Genomic DNA, 17325 nt, shown 5'->3' on the forward strand with positions numbered 1-17325 from the left:
AAGGGTGGCCACTCTGTTCTTTGTACAGTTATACCTGAGCCCTTTAGGCAGCCCACAACAATACTTTTCTTTTTGCTTTGTCAATGGCACAAATCTGTAGGAAGTTACTTAGGAAGTTACTGGAAGTAACGCTTTACAAAACTTCCAATTGTACTCCTGTAAATCTTTGCAGCTACCCGCATTGAGTTGGTGCCAATCTGTCATAACATCAACTTCAAACTCATTTGACAGCCACGCAGATGCAAAAATCTGTCTGAAATAAACCCATATGTTTGTCCTTGCATTAGCAAAGTTGTCCACCATGAACGCGCATTTCCTTTTAAGAAAGTGGCATCTTTCCAAACCTTCGAAGCCTCTGTAAAATCTCCTCGTGCATATGCAGAATCAAACTGTTGGAGGAAGGAAAGAGCCTTCGTCTTGCCATCAGAACAACTGAAAATGTCGAACTTCATAGCTACTCCACCTTCTTTGTATGGTTCCGGTTTGTCAAGCACAATCAAATTGTCATAAGGAAGTGTTTGTAACATGGGTACACTGGTTGGGATTATGTGTGCTCCTTGGCCATTAGCATTTTGGCCTCCAAGTGCCATATTTTCTTGTTGATTGACAAAACCAGCCATACCAAAATTGCCCTGTGGCACCCCGAATTGGCCCTGAGTATTCAGAAACCCTAGTTGTAAGCCAACATTACCATACATGGAATTTGGTATCATGTTTTGCATACCCCCAAACTGTTCCTGGCATATACTAGCCATGATTTGAAACACAGATCCACCTCCAAAATACCCGGGATGTATCGTAGGTGGTGGAAATACATGATGCATAGCTTGGAAGGTAGTTCCTTGTCCATTTAGACCAACATTTTGATGCTCAAAGGTGGATGGCTGAACTAGTATAGCTCAAGGAATTGGCGTCCTAGCCAGTTGTTGGTGGACAGAAAAGGTTTGTCTTGGAGTCTCAAGTGACTTAGCACATGCGAATGCTCCTTGTCCTACTGGAACACATTAGGAACCTGCACTTGAGCTTCAACACGCTCTACTGGATGAGAATGTTGCCTTGTCTGCTGTGACACTGGTGGAACTTGCAGAAATTCCATAAACTTGGGATTCTACATCAACTGGGCAGAAATGCTCTTCTCTACCTTTAAGATCCTTTTTTTTGGTACTTGGTCTCTAATTAAATCCTTGTTTTTTATTGTAGCTTAATACAGAGCCAGCTCCCTCAAGAAACCCATACTAAAATATATGTTTTAGATCCACACTTGTCTATGCCACTCCGAATAAAAAACACCCCTCATGGCACATTGGAGAGATGGTTTGTCCACTGTCCAATGCTTCAGGTCACAACTCTGGTGTTGCCATACGAATCAAATAATCATTGGAGCCTTGTATGCATTGAACTGGACAAACAAGTGGTATAGACTATCAACTCCATACAAGGAACACATTCAGAGATAAGACTGTGACTGTTGATAAAACCTTGAGTGTTTATTTGGGGTATGGTTGATGACCTGAATATTGTTAATAACAAATAACCTTCACTGTTCATAGATGTGTAAAAAGATTACTTCATGTCTATGGAAGGCTTTGTGGAAATCATGAACTCTACAAGTCAAACCTTTAAAGCTGTCAAAGTGCCTAATCCGACAGATCCAAATTCCTGTGGTTGGAGATGTCTTCTCCATGCAGAGTACATACTACAGAGTTTTTTTTTCTTTGAATCCATTTATGTCAAAGGTATTTCCTCGCTATGGTTTGGACCAACTTGGTGCTATTATTAATTAAATTATTGACCACCAGTTAACCTAATTTTGCAAAATGCTGTGGAAATTATACCTTGGAATATTTACAAAGGTACCGTGCTTCAATGATTCAACGTCTACTATCTCTTTCAACCCCAAGAGTTTTAGATGCAGAAGACAGTTTTGTCGACGACCATATAATTACTTTAACAATGACCAGTAAAGAGGAAGTCATGCCAGTTTCCACCATTGGAAACCAAATTCCTAAAATTGACCCCATATTAGAGGAACAGACACCGGTATGCTTTGCAGTTGAAGCCGAAGTTGGGGTTCATCAATGTGAAGTAGACCAAGCCCTTGAAAATGCAGATGTAAAATGCTCCTCAGAGCCGAGGAATGCAACAGAGGTTCTAGGCCAAGTAGAGGAGGATAAGGGAGTGCCTATTATTGTGGCACATGATGCGGCACATGATCAAAATGAGGGAGTCCAATCTCCTGTAATAGCTGATGTGAAGAGCTCTTCAGAGCTGAGAGAAGATACAGAGTGTCTTGACCATGTAGAGGAGGAGGCCAACATTGCAAATCAAGGCCAGAAACAAACAACAGAACAGGTTAACCAGTCGGCCATGGAAACACAAGAGTCATGTACTGCACAACCACAAGAGGTGGATACCCTTGGCAATACAAAAGGGAACATTGACACTCAACAATAGAATGTCAACATTAGAAATGACCAGTATGGACTCTTGCTTGAAGTAGATATGGTTGTTCTGGTAATATCCATTGTACTTAAATAATATACTCTTTTTTGTTTCTAACTAGTTATATATATGTACACAATGATTGCAGAGACTGATTATCTTGGATCTCAATGGATTGTTGCTGCTACGACAGCCGTACAGTGTACATATAGAGTTCTCCGATTTACGTAGTTTCCGCTTGGGAAATGTCAGAGTATTAATTCGACCAAGCACAAAGGAATTTTTGAATTTTTTGATTTCACAGTTTAGGGTTTCTATCTGGTCTTCAATGCAGGCCCAAAACATGAATCCCCATGTTACCCTAGTTTGCAATTTAGCTGAAAGTCAGAGATCGGTTTTTTATTTTGTGTCTAGTCAAAGAAATTGTAATACCATTGCGGGATATTTCCACCCAACTAAAGCTAATGTACCACTTTTCTACAAGCCCTTTGAACAAACCAATGTGCATTATCATACTCTCAACACTTTGTTGATTGATGACACACCACATAAGGGTTTACTTAATTCACCCGGCACTACTATTTTCCCACCTTCATTTGAAGGGCATCTTCACGATTTTTACATAGAGGACATTTTGGTCCCATACCTGTAAGCAATGTACTTAAGCCCATTGAGCACATCGAAATTTGTACTTACCATGTACTTAGTAATTCATTGTTTATACCTTAAAGTGATACTGTCTACCTGTCTATGTGTTTCGAATACTCAGAGAGAGAGAGAGAGAGAGAGAGAGAGAGAGAGCCTTGAGCAAACACTTGATATTAAGATTAAACTAGTCAAAAAAGTTACATTTTATTGAAGCCATTCAGGCCTGATTACATGGGCACAATTTGAATACGGCCAGAAAGATATCCACAGAAAAAATGCTTCTCCCTTCGTTGCATTACTCTTCATCCGCCCAGCAAGAAATAAGTCAATGTCGGCAGTCTCCTCCACTATGTCATGTCGAAGTTGCAAAAGATTGCATTGCTGCCTTATTGTAATTACTGTCATAAGATTTAGGTCTTTGTCCACCACTTCCACGTCTATGACACATTGTTTGCCAAACTTGTTCCCTCTTGATCCATAGGTACATAGCAACCTTCAATAATGTGAGAACGCTTGTACCAAAAGGAGATTATTAATGTCTGTGTTGCAAGCATATACTTGACAATGAAAGTGTCAAGAGCAAGCTCGCAACATATGCCATCTGTTTCTTTTACATACCACCCTCGATCAAAAAGCTTATCACATAAGAGGGAATCAAATTTGCACAACAGCATAGTTTTAGCAACATGTACTTTGTAGGCATGAAATAACTCAACAAAGAGACCAACAAGATAGAAATTTGCAAGTTTCACCAATTTAGTGGGTACAGAGTTTCAAAGAGACCTCTGAACATCCCTATAGAGCCTGCTCCTCAATGCCTCACTCATTGTTGTGTCGGGAGTTCCAGTTGGTTGGTAGTGGAACCTTCACCAACACTCCTCTCTGATTGAGTTGTTAGAAATGGTCATAGAAGAAAATACCCTGGTCTACCAGGCATTTGCTAGTTCTGCTAGCATATTGCAAGACTCCAATATGAGCATGGGTCACAGAGATGAGACCTATAATGCACTCCAGTGGCTCCCATTCAGCATATAAGGAAGGATAAACATCTGTGATGTAAGAGAATAGAAATAAATACAAACATTTGTATAACCTAATTATATAGCTGTAATAAGAGAAGAAAAAAAACAGATTCACATTTGAAATGTAAGATAACATGTATAGAGGAGTGCTAAATAGTTAACTTACAGTTGCACCGTGGATTATGCACCATGGAGACATCACCACCATTAGCAATCACATCAGAGTGAGTGAAAACATGTTGAACAAAAGCTTCTTTCACAGTCTTCTTACCAACCTCGACTTTGAAATCCAGAACTCTTGCTTTCCATGCAGAACGAAACATGTTTTTTGCTTTCGAGCTTTTTCTCCTTCTTGGCTGCATAAGAACCCAAGAACCTTTGCTTATCCTCTACTCTTGCCACCTATTATCTGTAGTGAGAGAGTTTGAGATTGAGATAGTGCTTATGTTACTACATGGTCTTCTTGGCACACTAATGGTGAGGCTAGTTGGGGACAGTGTAGAGCAACCTCTAGAACTTCTTGGGCGGGTAGAAGACGAAGCCATAGGTATAATGGAGGGAGAATGAGGTTTGAAAGCCTTTCATAAAGGTAGTGGATATCTTTTGATGAAGGGAGAGAGTTAGCTATCAATCAGTAGTCAGGTGTCATGAACTTGACGGTTACTGGCAGTGGGCCCTACTTTGTGAGACGAGGAAGTTACCTTACGAAAATGAGACAAAACTCAATGTTTTAAAATGTTTTCTTTCATTTTTGTGTTGTTTTCCATGTATTTCTACGTTACGTAAGGTTGTTGCTCATTGGCTGCGCCTTCTTTTCTCTCTCTTCAATAAGGCCCTCCAAATGACCTCCAAAATTTCCTAATGTGGGGCGCCAGTCTTTGGGGCTAATATCTCTTGGCACGGAACTACATTGGGCCGTGTCGTCTCTTGTGAACTGCTAACTAATTTGAAGTGAATCTCTGCTACGTTGCGGTAGAATCTCGACTTGGGGTGTCCAAGTTTGATACACCTTTCAACAAGGCACTACCAATGTTGGCAACCTCCATTAGTTGAGTAAGGGTGGCCACTCTGTTCTTTGTACAGTTATACCTGAGCCCTTTAGGCAGCCCACAACAGTACTTTTTTTTTTGCTATGTCAATGGCACAAATCTGTAGGAAGTTACTGGAAGTAACGCTTTACAAAACTTCCAGTTGTACTCCTCTAAATTTTTGCAGCTACCCGCATTGAGTTGGTGCCAATCTGTCATAACATCAACTTCAAACTCATTTGACAGCCATGCAGATGCAAAAATCTGTCTGAAATCTTGATGAAAAAGTGATCTAGTCCCGGCGACGGAACCATGAAATCAGGACTGTAGCCTTACTAGAGGGCAGTAAACTTTAGCTTTCACCCGTAACTATGTCGTGTAACTTTCCCTGTACTTTAAAGAGAGATGCACGAGAGGAAATCATCGCGCTACATGAGACAAGGGAAGAAGGCAAGCTTTTCAATAAAGCTTCAAATCTCAAAAAGGGAGTCCCAAAAATTGAACAAAAGTCAAGGGATGGAAATTAACAAATAAAGTCACTGTCTCGTGACATTCTCTTGTTGAAGCACCAACGCTGCCACAGCTGCAGCTGATGCCGTCGCTGTTGATGCTGCCTAGCGAGCCGCCTCGTTACCACAGCTGTGCTGTCTGCTTTTACTGTGGAGACCCTCCGCAGACCTTTGCCTTCTCTCACAGCTGATTAGCCTTCGTCTTCCATCCAGCCGCTGTCATCACTCACTCATCACCGCCACCACCGGCCTCAGGATCGACCGAGCAACAGCATGGTGGGCAAGAGTGGACAAAGTTGAGGTCATTTCTACTGTGCTCGTCCAGTTGAAAGGCGCCCCATCTGGTCTTCTTGCGCCTCCCAGTTGGATGCGTAGTCTTGAGAATCGAGATGCAGTCACTCTTCCTGCGCTTCCACAGTCGAAGGCATCGCTTTGCTCTTTGCCTTCCCACAGCCTCCTTGCCTTCGGTTCCTCTATGCCTCTTACCTAGTTCCCTCTTTTTCCCTTCTGTTTTTTTTTCTTCTTTGTTTTATTTTGGTTGTGTCCTTTCTTTATGGTTTTTATTCTTCCTTTCGCTTGTTTGTTTCCTCGTTTGGTGTGTTTTGTGTGTTTGTCTGGGCATCCAACTTGCTCTCAAGTTTGTGTGTATGTGTGGATGGTTGTGTGGGTGAGTGTAGCTTGTTTGTTGTGGCCTTTTTTCCCTCTTTTTTGATTTTATATCCGTTGCTTTCAAAACTTGCCTTGGGTCTGTGTGGTTGGTGTGCGGGTGACTCCTCCACACTATCTCGCACGGGCATGCTCAAATGGGATCGACGGCTGAGGTGATCTGGGCCGTCGGATGTGCATTTGGTAAATTCGGGGCGTTTGGTAAATTCGGGCAGGCTTGTAAGTTAGGGTCGATCCGCGCCCCATGTCTCGAACCCCTGACCTCCCCACCACGAGCCATGTGCACTAACCACTACACCCTCATGCGTACGAAATATAGGCGATTCGAGCATGTCATATTGTAAATGTGGGCCGATTAGCAAATTTGTAAATTCGGGGCAACCTTAGATCTGACGGTCCATAATTGACGCGCGTCGCCTTTTTCTCCTCCACCATTGATCCCATTTGACCATGCCCGTGTGATATAGTGATGAGGCGGGTGACTGAAGCATTTTTTGTTTTCTTTTTTCAGTTTCCTTGTTTTTTCTGTTTTCATTTTGTTTTTTCTTTTCTTTTCATTCATTCTTTGTGTGTGTGCGGCTGGGGCAAGGTTGTCAATGGGTTTGCTTTCTGCTCTCTATACCAGGTCTTTTGCAATTGGACATCCTTTGGCTGGGCCCAGAGTTCCTTATTCTCTCCTTGAAGTAGCTACAGGAGCCACCTTTAGCAAGTGGATTGTCTTCTTCAGGGCTAGAGACTTCGACAGCTCCGAGTTCAGTGTCCTGCATGGTTTTTCCTTTTGATCTCCTTTGGCAGATCGCTTGGGGATGCCAGTTGCTTCTTATCTACCATCTTCACTATCGACTATCCTTCTCCTGTGCTCCCTCTTTTCCATGGGTGCAGACGATAACTAGTTGGTGGGCTTCGGCCCGACATTGAGGAGCTTTCTTTGGCAGCCAATTTATTTATCGCTAATATTGCTGGTGGCCTGCTGTTCATATTGGGATTTTGGAGTGCAGTATTTTTGGTGGGAAGTGCCCATCTTTCAGAAACAATTGTCATCCTCTCTATTCTGTCAGGGCACTTTTTTTCCCCGTGGCCTTTTTCCAATTCATACCGTTTTTCAGGTTAGACCATGTGGCTTACTAGTATCAGTTTTTCCCATTCAGACCTTTCAGTCATGTAATTATCTTCCGAATCGGGACTCCAGTCATGTATCAGTTTTTTCAGATTTTGCCTTCAGTCATGTTCAGAATCGGGACCATTTGGGTGTTCTTAAGGTTTGGGAGAGAGAGAGAGAGAGAGAGAGAGAGAGAGAGAGAGAGAAGAGAGATTTGTTGCATCACAGGAGCCTTCCTCAGAGCACATATCTCATTTGGTGGGCAAATCTCAAAAAGCAGCGTTTAGGAGTTCTGTTGAAGAAGGAGCTGCTTCAGTGGGCCATGAGAGTAGTGGGGCCTTGTCAAAAAGTATTCGGGTGGAGCAAAAGAAGTTCTATTTTGATCTAGGGAGCAATGCCCGTGGGCAGTATCTGAGAATTTCAGAGGTATGTGCTCATGGGTGCGTGGGCTCTCTCTCTCTCTCACACACACACACACACGCACTAACAATTGAGAAGATCATCCTTATTTTTATGCTGGGCAGCAGCAGGATCATCTACTCAGGAAGCCCAAGTTTCTTCACTAATACTAGGGAGTCGTGCGATTGCAGGTGACAGGTAGTGACCGCTCGGCAATTATCCTCCCCGTATCTGCTCTAGAACAGTTTTATGAAACAGTGGGACAGTTTGTAGAAACTGTGAGAAATCAGGAGCTGCCTGAGGCAGGTTCTTCAAGGATGAGGCCCGGTGCCAGTGGTGGGGCTGCTATACGGAGTTGGAGTGAAGGTTAAGAACGGAGGCCAAGCGTAGCTGCTTGCCCCAATGGTCACTCTCACTGATGACAGCCAATTGCTTCTGATGAGCGCATGCTTGATGAGTTGCCGACTAGTCAGTGCTTTCAATGTTTTCGTACTCTTGTCTCCTGTTCAGTTCCACAAGTGACGAGCCAATAAGTGAGAGAACAAGTTTTGAACACAGGCCAGGCGGTCTTCCTGCCTGAACAACACTCGCTCTCCTTTTCTGTTTTTCAACACTCTTAAGGCTGTTTGTTCTGCATTTGATTTTACGTAAACCGGCCGGGTCTCTGACAGTAGAGCACAAACATATAGTGCCTGTGCGACACACACAGCGCCAAGAGAGAGAGAGAGAGAGAGAGAGAGAGAGAGCCCTCGCGCTGTCTCCTGGGCTTCCAGAGAGAGAGAGAGAGAGAGAGAGCAAGAGAGAAGCGGTGTGTCCCCGCCTCCAATCGAGAAAGAGGAGAGAGAGCGCAGGCAAGCGAGAGAATAGAGGGAGTCTTTTGGAAGCAACCCGGCCGTCTCTCTCTTGGGGCGGCCAAATGCCCCCCCCCCCCCCCCCCCCCCCCCCCCGGCGCACGCTCCCCCTCCCCCTTGCGAGATCTCAGAATGATGTGGAGGAGCTCTCTCTCTCTCTCTCTCTCTCTCTCTCTCTCTCTCTCTCCAACCCTGCGTAGAGTCTACACGCTCTCTATTTGTCTCTCTCGACGGAGGCACTTTGATGAGGGGCTGATGGGGGCGACGGTGAGTTGAGGGGGGGCAAGGCGTGCATGTAGAGGAAAATGGGCAACGAGCGTGCTGCGCTACACGGAGAGATGAATACGCAGAGCAGATGACGTTTTTCGGGGGAGGGGGAGGGGGAAGGGAAAGGGAAAATCTAACTAATAGTGGCTTTTAATTTCACTGAAGTCAAAATAGGTCTCCTCTACCTCGGAAAATTAAAAATTCTTTTAGAACATATTAAGTGCATAAGAGAAGGGTGAGTTTAGAAAATGAAAAGATGAATGAAGGTGGAAAGCCAAACGACATGTTGTGTCCACATAAAGAGGTGTTTCTATTCTCCTTTATTTTTTCTTTAACGTTTTTTTCTCTTTAAAGTGCTCTCTCTCTCTCTCTCTCTCTCACACACACACACACACACATGTAATGGTGTATCTGCATGGGAACTCTCTCTCTCTCATGGAATGGTGTATCTATCCTTCTTAGCTAATACTATTGCAAATCTATGTGTTTCGTCGTTGCGCGTTGCTATGTGTTATAGACTAGCGCATCGTTTTTGTTGTTGAGAGAATCTTTGAATTAGGGAGAAAAAAGAAATACCTTTTAATTTTTTTGAAGCCATTACGGATAATGTATAATACACAGTGTCATATGGCAAAAAAACTTGCTTTCTTAATATTTTTTATAGGCCTTTGTGAGAGGTGTTGACATTTGTGTACCTCTCTTTGAACTGACCAATGAATATTGGGTCACACACAATCTTTCTTGTCCTCTTCCACCTTTCCTTTTCTTCAATTTGTTACAATGCTTCCAAGTAATTTTTCAAACATTTTTTAATATTTTTAGAATATATTATAATCTAAATAATTTATTATTACATTTTTCTCAAGATACGTAATATTATGATAACAAATGATTTAAAAAATTAGCATCACTTTCTTGTTTCCTCTCACGAAGAACCTTTTATTATTAAATTCTTCTCACGGTCTTAACCTTATGTAGGTCATAGTGAATTTTCACCTTGTTATTTTTTTGTCGAGGTGCTCACATACTCATACCTCGGTCTACTTCAAAAGAAAATGTATCACTATGGCAGATCCGATTACAAATGAATTTCTTAACTTTTAAGCGGGAGGGGTTAGAGCCCATTCTTGCATGGCTCCACGTCCACCTTTGCACCTTGCCCCGCTCCTCCTACTACATCTGTAGCCCCCTTTGTTGTGGGTCTCCCACGGATATTGCCCTCCTCTAGCCCCCTCTGCCTTGCCCGTGTCGCCTGACGAAGTCAAGCTTGCATTCCTCACTGCGGTTCACCACGCACTAGAAAAAATCTCCTCAACCAATCGCATGCACATTCTCCTGCCCTATCAACATCCGCTCTAACAGGTTGCATTGAAGCGTTGTTGACAAACCAGAGAGAGAGAGAGAGAGAGAGAGATGTCCCCTTCCCCTTCTCTGGCTCCATAGCGCACTGCTCCACTACACTCCAAGGCAAGCCTTTCGTTCTGTAGTGCAGCCAGCTCTCAATCGCAGAATACCTCTCTTCCTTTGTCTGCCCTCAATCCCTTTGTGTCGAGGCGACTCGACTTCCCTTCTCCCCTAGGTATACAATGCCTTGCAGCTCTCGCAACGCAACACGCAAGACTCAATGGCACTCTTCCACCCCTAATCCACATTGCTCCGATCATGCAGTGCAAAAATAAAAATGAAAATGTTTGCATTCACCTCAACAATTGCCACACATGGCATTTGTCTCTCTCCTCTATATGTTGTGTCCCTGTTTTTCCCCTTAAAGCCAAATAAAGAGCATCTTCTCAGATTTTGTTTAATACAACACCTCACAAAAGATTTCTCACCCCTATTCAATACTCTTACAAAAGGGTAATACGGATTCGAACCCCACCTAACCATGAAATACTTGATGAATGCTCTCCCATAACCACTTCAACGAGCAAGTCAACCTACTCCCTTGGGCAAGTTTTTTTAAAAATAATTATTAAATTTTGTTTGCTCGTCCCGTCGCCCAAGCACGCACACACCCGCTTCCTCCTTACTGTGTCCCCTAACACCCGCTGTTTACTCCCCTCTCTCTCTTCTCCGCGCGTTGCAATTAGGATCTCATGGTGCCAATCTCTCTTTTATGTGCATCTGTCAAGATTCACTTCGAATTGTTTTCAAAAATCGTAGCACTTACTGGGTCTAACTTCGTTTTCCATTAATTAATTAACCAGCAAGATTCCAACAAGAGCTTAACTTTTAAAACCTACACTCAGCTCGAGCGGATGCACACGCTCCCATCCCGTCCGAACCCATCCTGCAACCCTAAAAATCAACTCTGCCCTTCCGTCCGATTGCATACTCCCCCAACCCTGCCGGTTGCTCTCCTCTGCATCACGATCGACTGCCTTGGCTCCTTCTCTGCAGTCGAATGCCATGTACCGCGGCGAGTTCACAAGCTATCCAGGCCAGCTAGGATGACTCTGTAATGAGCATTCTTAGGTCTGCGTTGCGCAAAGATCGTCCAGCGAGCGAGAGAGAGAGAGAGAGAGAGAGAGAGAGAGAGAGAGAGAGAGAGAGAGAGACGTTCCCAGTCCGGCTCCCACTCAATGCTCTAGGTGAGCTGATGTGCAAACTGCAACGCACAATACTCCTCTACAATCAAGGCCTTGCTCATGCTCGACTGTCGCGTCCGCCTGTCGCCCGACTGCACGAAATCGATAACCCCCCCCCCCCCCCCTACGTACTTGCAAAAAAATCACCACCTCTCAAGCACCTCTTGACACGCGGCTCTCTCCCCACCTCTCTTTGTCAGGGGCACTTTCCTTTTACTTTAGTTTTTGCGCAGTATTTGATGAGATGCCCTCTAATTTGACCTCCTTGCAAAAGTAGAGGCACATACTAGTAATATTGCAGTCCCATAAAAAAAATGGAAAGGAAACATTTAAAGTGAAAATACCAAGATACGCAAGAAACGACACGCGAAGTAAATATAAAGAGAAGGATAAATTCTCATGGTCACAAGCCTCAAAGCTCTTAATCTAAAACAAAGGATGAGAATTCAGAATATCACTACTTTTTAGGATCTTGTTCCCTTACAATGGTTAAAATCAAATGGATAATAAATGGTATGACTAACTTTCAAAAACATATATTAGAGGGCTCCCCAATAGGCATGATAATAGGGGGCTATCAAAGGTCTTAAGGGCCTTTCAAAAGTGAAGGGCCCTCATTCTCAATATTTTACCATCAAATGTAGGGGTCTTTCAACCACCCCCTACATTACAGACACGCCTCTTGGAAGGGCAATAGTAGGTTGAAGGTTGACCAACGGTTTTCTTTTTTATGGAACCATTTTATTATTATCTGAATGATTATGATCAATTGAACCCATTCCATCTTTTGAATGGGGCTCCTTTCCATTTTAAAAGGACCCTATGACTTGATTAGCAATTTTGCATCTAATATGTGTGTTGTCATTCGTCTTGAACATGTTGACCACGGCTAACATTGAATCCAAACTAGGATAAAGGGGCCATATTTAAGACAACTAAGAAGATGGTGGGCACGTAGGCTGCGTGATGCATAATTTTTGACATGTTAAGGCAAAGATGGAAGCTTGGGGGGAGGGTTTGCTGTAGCAAAAGTGTGAGACCTTGCACCACTTCCTTCGACGTGTGCGATAGGGAAAAAAACACGAGTAGAAAAACCAAGGGTGAGTAAAAATCCAAAGCAAGACCATTTTAAAAACCACCCTTGAACCCAAGATCTCGCCAATCAGAAAATAGCACGTCAAACTAACCATCCAAGAAGTCATACAATAGTGTCTTAGATTGGCACCAGCTAGTATATATTCTATCCGTAATTTGGACCCTGTCCTATTATTGGCACCTTTTATTTTCTATTACTATTGACATTTATAAGACTCATTGTCTGTTGAAAATGGCAACCTTAGTCTGCTATTCTGTTGACATTATAACACTCGTTGTCTCCTTGGGAAAAAAAATAGAAAGTCAACTATAGTGGGATTAGACAATGTGGAAGATGAGTGTTAGATATATCAAAGTAGGGGGTCTTCCATAAATTGTCCCATGGGTCTTTGCATGGTAAAAGCTTCTATTTAGGTACACTGAAATTTGGGAGGCTCAATCTTTGTGTGTTGGTCACTATTTTGAGTGGCGAGTTTGTAAGCTTACCGTGTAGGTTTTCAAAGGTGTAGTTTAGTCTGATTGAGCATTGAGCGTTAACAAAAGTAGTCCCTTTTTTGTGTGATTTGTATGTCAAGATGCACCCAAGGGCGAAAGAGATATGCCGCTAGACAAATTTTGAAAGCTCAAAGTCATCAAATCAAAAGATTACACGATGTCCATTGTGAACTAACAATCCACCCAAGGTTGCTTTTTGACGAGCATTTTACCTGTTTTGGGATTTTTTGCCCGTTTTTGCAGGTGAAAATGTGAGTTGCCCTCCAAAAGGTACACTAAAAGATGAAAAAGATCATTAAATCTTGAAAATTTGAAGGGAAAGGGTGCCCATCAAAAATCAGTCTTGACTCCACCACTCACATCTTGTTTTTGGAGTGTGCACAAATTGTACATAAGCATAAACATGCTTTTGTCAAGGCCCATTACAAGTACTTCTTCAAGCCCCTTTCCTGCTATTGGGGAATTTACCCCAACATAGTTTCTATCGACTCCAAGTGAAGAAGTGAGTAGACCTCATTTGATATGTGGTAGTGATAATTTGAATCCTTTTATTCAAGCCATCTTGAGTGTTGGGAGTTGACCATATCCTACCTATTGTGTGGGAGTTCAAAAGATCTATTGTCTTCTCTGTATAGGTCCTTGATGTAAGAGGACACTCTCTAAATAGTGTATCTATGAGCTTGCAAATTTCTAGCAAGTATAAGCCAAGGCATCTCTACCCTCCATAGATGTGCTTTTGATAGGTTGTACAAACCCCTCTCATAATAAGTAGTGGAAATGTTCTCTTACCTCATAATAATAAACAAGCAAAGGGAGACAAAATGCTACTTAGTATCTAATGCCAGCTTGCACACCCAACAATTTTGCAGTGCCAACAACTCTGAAGGCACTTCATTGTGCTTTTCCAACCCCTATCCCCAATTGATGCGAGGTGTATATTTAACAATAGTTTGATACCAAAACACTGGGACACTTAGTGGTTCATTTTTCAAGGTTTTGAATGAAATGCGATGTCTATTTAAAAAGGATCTGAAAAATTCTTTGTGAGGGCCTTTTGTTCAATAATCGTAGCGTTATTAAAAATTAGCTATAGATAAAGAGTGCTTGCTCAAAACTGCATGTAATGAAAGTAAATCCAACAAATAATATCACATGTTATCATTTGCAGAAGAAATCATTCTCAAAATCACGACTATCAGCATGATACCTCCCAAAATATCTATCATATACCTCATTATAAAAGAGAGACCATACAAAGAATTCTCTCGCCACCATGTTCATAACAATGCCATTCAAAGAATTTATCTCCCACAAGTTATTGGCCTACCAACCATAAACACATGGTAAGGATGCATCAAAATGATTTTCAAAGGTACCCAATATCCTCGTCACATAAGAATCAAAGCATCTCTCACTCATGACAAAATACATATCATCCTTCCTTGCCATAACTTGAGACAAAATAGCATCAAAGCCTTGTTTCTCACCAATCACAACAACATCATCCCTCATAGTATTTTCCTTGGTTTTTTGCATCTCAAAACCAATCATGAGAGGCATAAGACCATCCACCATATCAAAACTCTCAAAGGATGCATGCTCTTTATTTGTATGCTCAACATCACTAGAAATATTCTTTGTAGGTACAATAATTTTAGAAAAAAACGCAAAGACCTAATTATAGGCAGCTTATCGATGTTTTAGTCAATCAAATTTATTGATTGTTTTGATGGTGTATTAAATTATATTAAGTTTTGTGGGTTCAATACAAAAGTTTCATGCATGGAATTTAATATGAACGTAAACATCTTATTTGTATGAAGAGCTTTCATGTTATACAAACATGTATGCTGGGTTGGAATAAAACCTCTCTTTGTAGTCAGAAAGATCTCCTAAAGCATGCCAAGAATGCACTACCAATTAAGTGGTTAGGAGTTGGTGTGGTTAGGGTCAGTTGTGCACGAAGCCTTCAAAGGTTTCTTTTTAAATCTTTGTAATGTTCATATTTTTAAGGAGAGAATTTGTTTTTGCACATTCTGTCAAATTTTTCCCTTTCCCTTTTGCTCCTGGATTCTCGGTCAATCCTCCTTCCCCACATGTGTTCCCAACATGGTATCAGAGCATTTATTCTTCGATCCTCCATAGTTGACACCTTCTGCTCGCCAAATCGTGCAAGAAAGGCCACTACACAAGAGACAAAGGTTTTTTCAACCTACACAAAACCATCACGTTTGGGATCAACAAGAGTGCACGGGGGTAATTATCCACTTTTGACACTTTGATGCACTACAATTTGACCTCCTTCATAAGCTACACTCCATAGCACCACCGGCACACACACACACACACACACACACACACACAGCATATACTTTATGTCAGACAATTGTGGTGTATTCATTATCTGTTTTCCCCTTGAATGACACACATCTTGACTTCAAGGCTTGATTGATAGATCTTTGAGGTCTCTTGGGACAGTTTCTGCAACATTAAAGAGTCTCTTCTTCTTCTCCTCCTCCTCTCTCTCTTCAAGAAGGCATTTGGTATGGCTCCTTGAGAGAATATTTGGAAACGTGTGGAAGAACTCCCAAGTACCAAGTAAATGCATGCATGCAATTTCACGTACTTATGTGATACATTCAACGTGTTTAGGATAGGAGATTTTAGATATTTTTGCAAGTAATATTGGTTTTATGCAAGGGTGCCCATCTCTTTGGGATATACATTAATAACTTGGAGCACATGGGTCTTTGGTATACGCAAGATTGGAAAAGTTCTTATTGGCAATTATATGGTCATGATTTGATATATGGTAGACTCCTATCTATTGTGTTTCAAGACCTATAGGTTCAACTAGCATTGGATCATCCTCAATCAAACATACAAATAACTTACATGGTCTTTAATTTGTCCATCACAATCAGCTTGATCTTTTCTTTCCTATTACTTGGCTCTCTCCTTCATAAATATGCAATGTTTTTAAAATTCAAGTGGTCTAATTGAGACTTGGAGTGGCATGCATAGCCTTGGCGACTAGTATCGCCTTCTACTCTTGCTTGTAACCTTTATCTTCGGGGACCAAGAATCATATGTGGTTAATGTATTAACAACATCTCCCCAAAACATGGAGACTCAAGATAGTGACATCAATCTACAAACCCATCTTGATAATCATGTATTTTTGCTGCTTGATTTTTCATCTTAATTGATATGTTCAGTCCCTAAAAGGAACGTAAAATATTATACCTTATACTCTCTCTCTCTCTCTCTCTCTCTCTCTCTCTCTCTCTCCACACACATGTGCCCATGCACACAATTTCTTTTCTTTGTTTCTGTGCTCAATGAATCTTTGGTAAGATTCAAGGGCTTTGTCAATTCATCAAACATGGGGTGAAAAGGAATGATGAGGGCTTGAAAGCAATAAGGGTTTCTTTCATGACCTAACCAAAAGCTTGTGAGAGAAAGAAGGAACAAGGACACAAACTGATATTCAAAACTTGTGTTACTTCAATAAACACATATTGTTGGGGTTAAGGCCTATGTGCCTTGACCGGTCGCTCAGGTCATGGGCGCCCGCCCACTGTTACCCTATACTTATAGTGAGTATATTGTATAGGGGGAGCTGCCACTTCACAGTCTCCCCACCCATATCTGTGTTGTGTGTCTCCTTCTCTCTCTCTCACTCTCCGTCTGTGGTGCTCCCCGATCCCCTTCAATTGGTATCAGAGCTATGGTGACCGCGGAGAGCACGACGGCTTTGAGAGCTTCGAGGCGATAGCTCGCTCGCTCTCGACGGTAGAGAGATTAAGAAAGCTTGGAAGCTTTGTGAGAATGCAATGGGAGCTTGTGAGCTCAATTGAGAGTGATGTATGCTCTTATGGAAGCTCAGAAAGGAGTGTGGAAGATTGTGTGTAAGTGAAGGTGCTGCCCTAAAACTGTGTGCGCAGCAGTGCAGTTTTCAGATTCGTTTTTCTCCTTGTAGAATGCAGATCTGAGAATTCTGTCTATGGAGCCTGTCCATTTCGACGTGGTCTACAACTTTGCAGAAGAAACTTTTTGCAAATTCCTCACCGTTTTGCTGATATTCAGCTCAGACTGACTGTATACAGAAATTCCAGATTTTCTGTTGTCGCATTGTGTGCGAGTTTGATGCACTTTTGGAAGCACGGGAGATGCTTGAAGTTGAGTGCATAAATTCTGAGCTGAAGATGCAATT

At 42.2% G+C, this 17325-nt stretch overlaps 1 protein-coding gene across 2 annotated transcripts in view; it reads left to right on the forward strand.

Annotated features, from left to right (window-relative positions):
- Positions 1-8449, forward strand: part of LOC147430336 (purin-rich alpha 1) — a 126129-nt gene extending 117680 nt beyond the window's left edge. For both annotated transcript variants that reach the window (XM_086494808.1, XM_086494807.1), the window contains exons 4-5: positions 7643-7840; positions 8005-8449. In XM_086494808.1, coding sequence (XP_086350934.1) covers positions 7643-7840; positions 8005-8184 — 378 coding nt within the window. In that variant the 3' untranslated portion in view covers positions 8185-8449. The remainder of the gene's footprint in view (positions 1-7642; positions 7841-8004) is intronic.
- Positions 8450-17325: the final 8876 nt, after the last annotated feature.

Source organism: Adiantum capillus-veneris, chromosome 22, assembly GCF_014529385.1.
Source record: "Adiantum capillus-veneris isolate H3 chromosome 22, ASM1452938v2, whole genome shotgun sequence".
NCBI classification, from domain to species: domain Eukaryota; kingdom Viridiplantae; phylum Streptophyta; class Polypodiopsida; order Polypodiales; family Pteridaceae; genus Adiantum; species Adiantum capillus-veneris.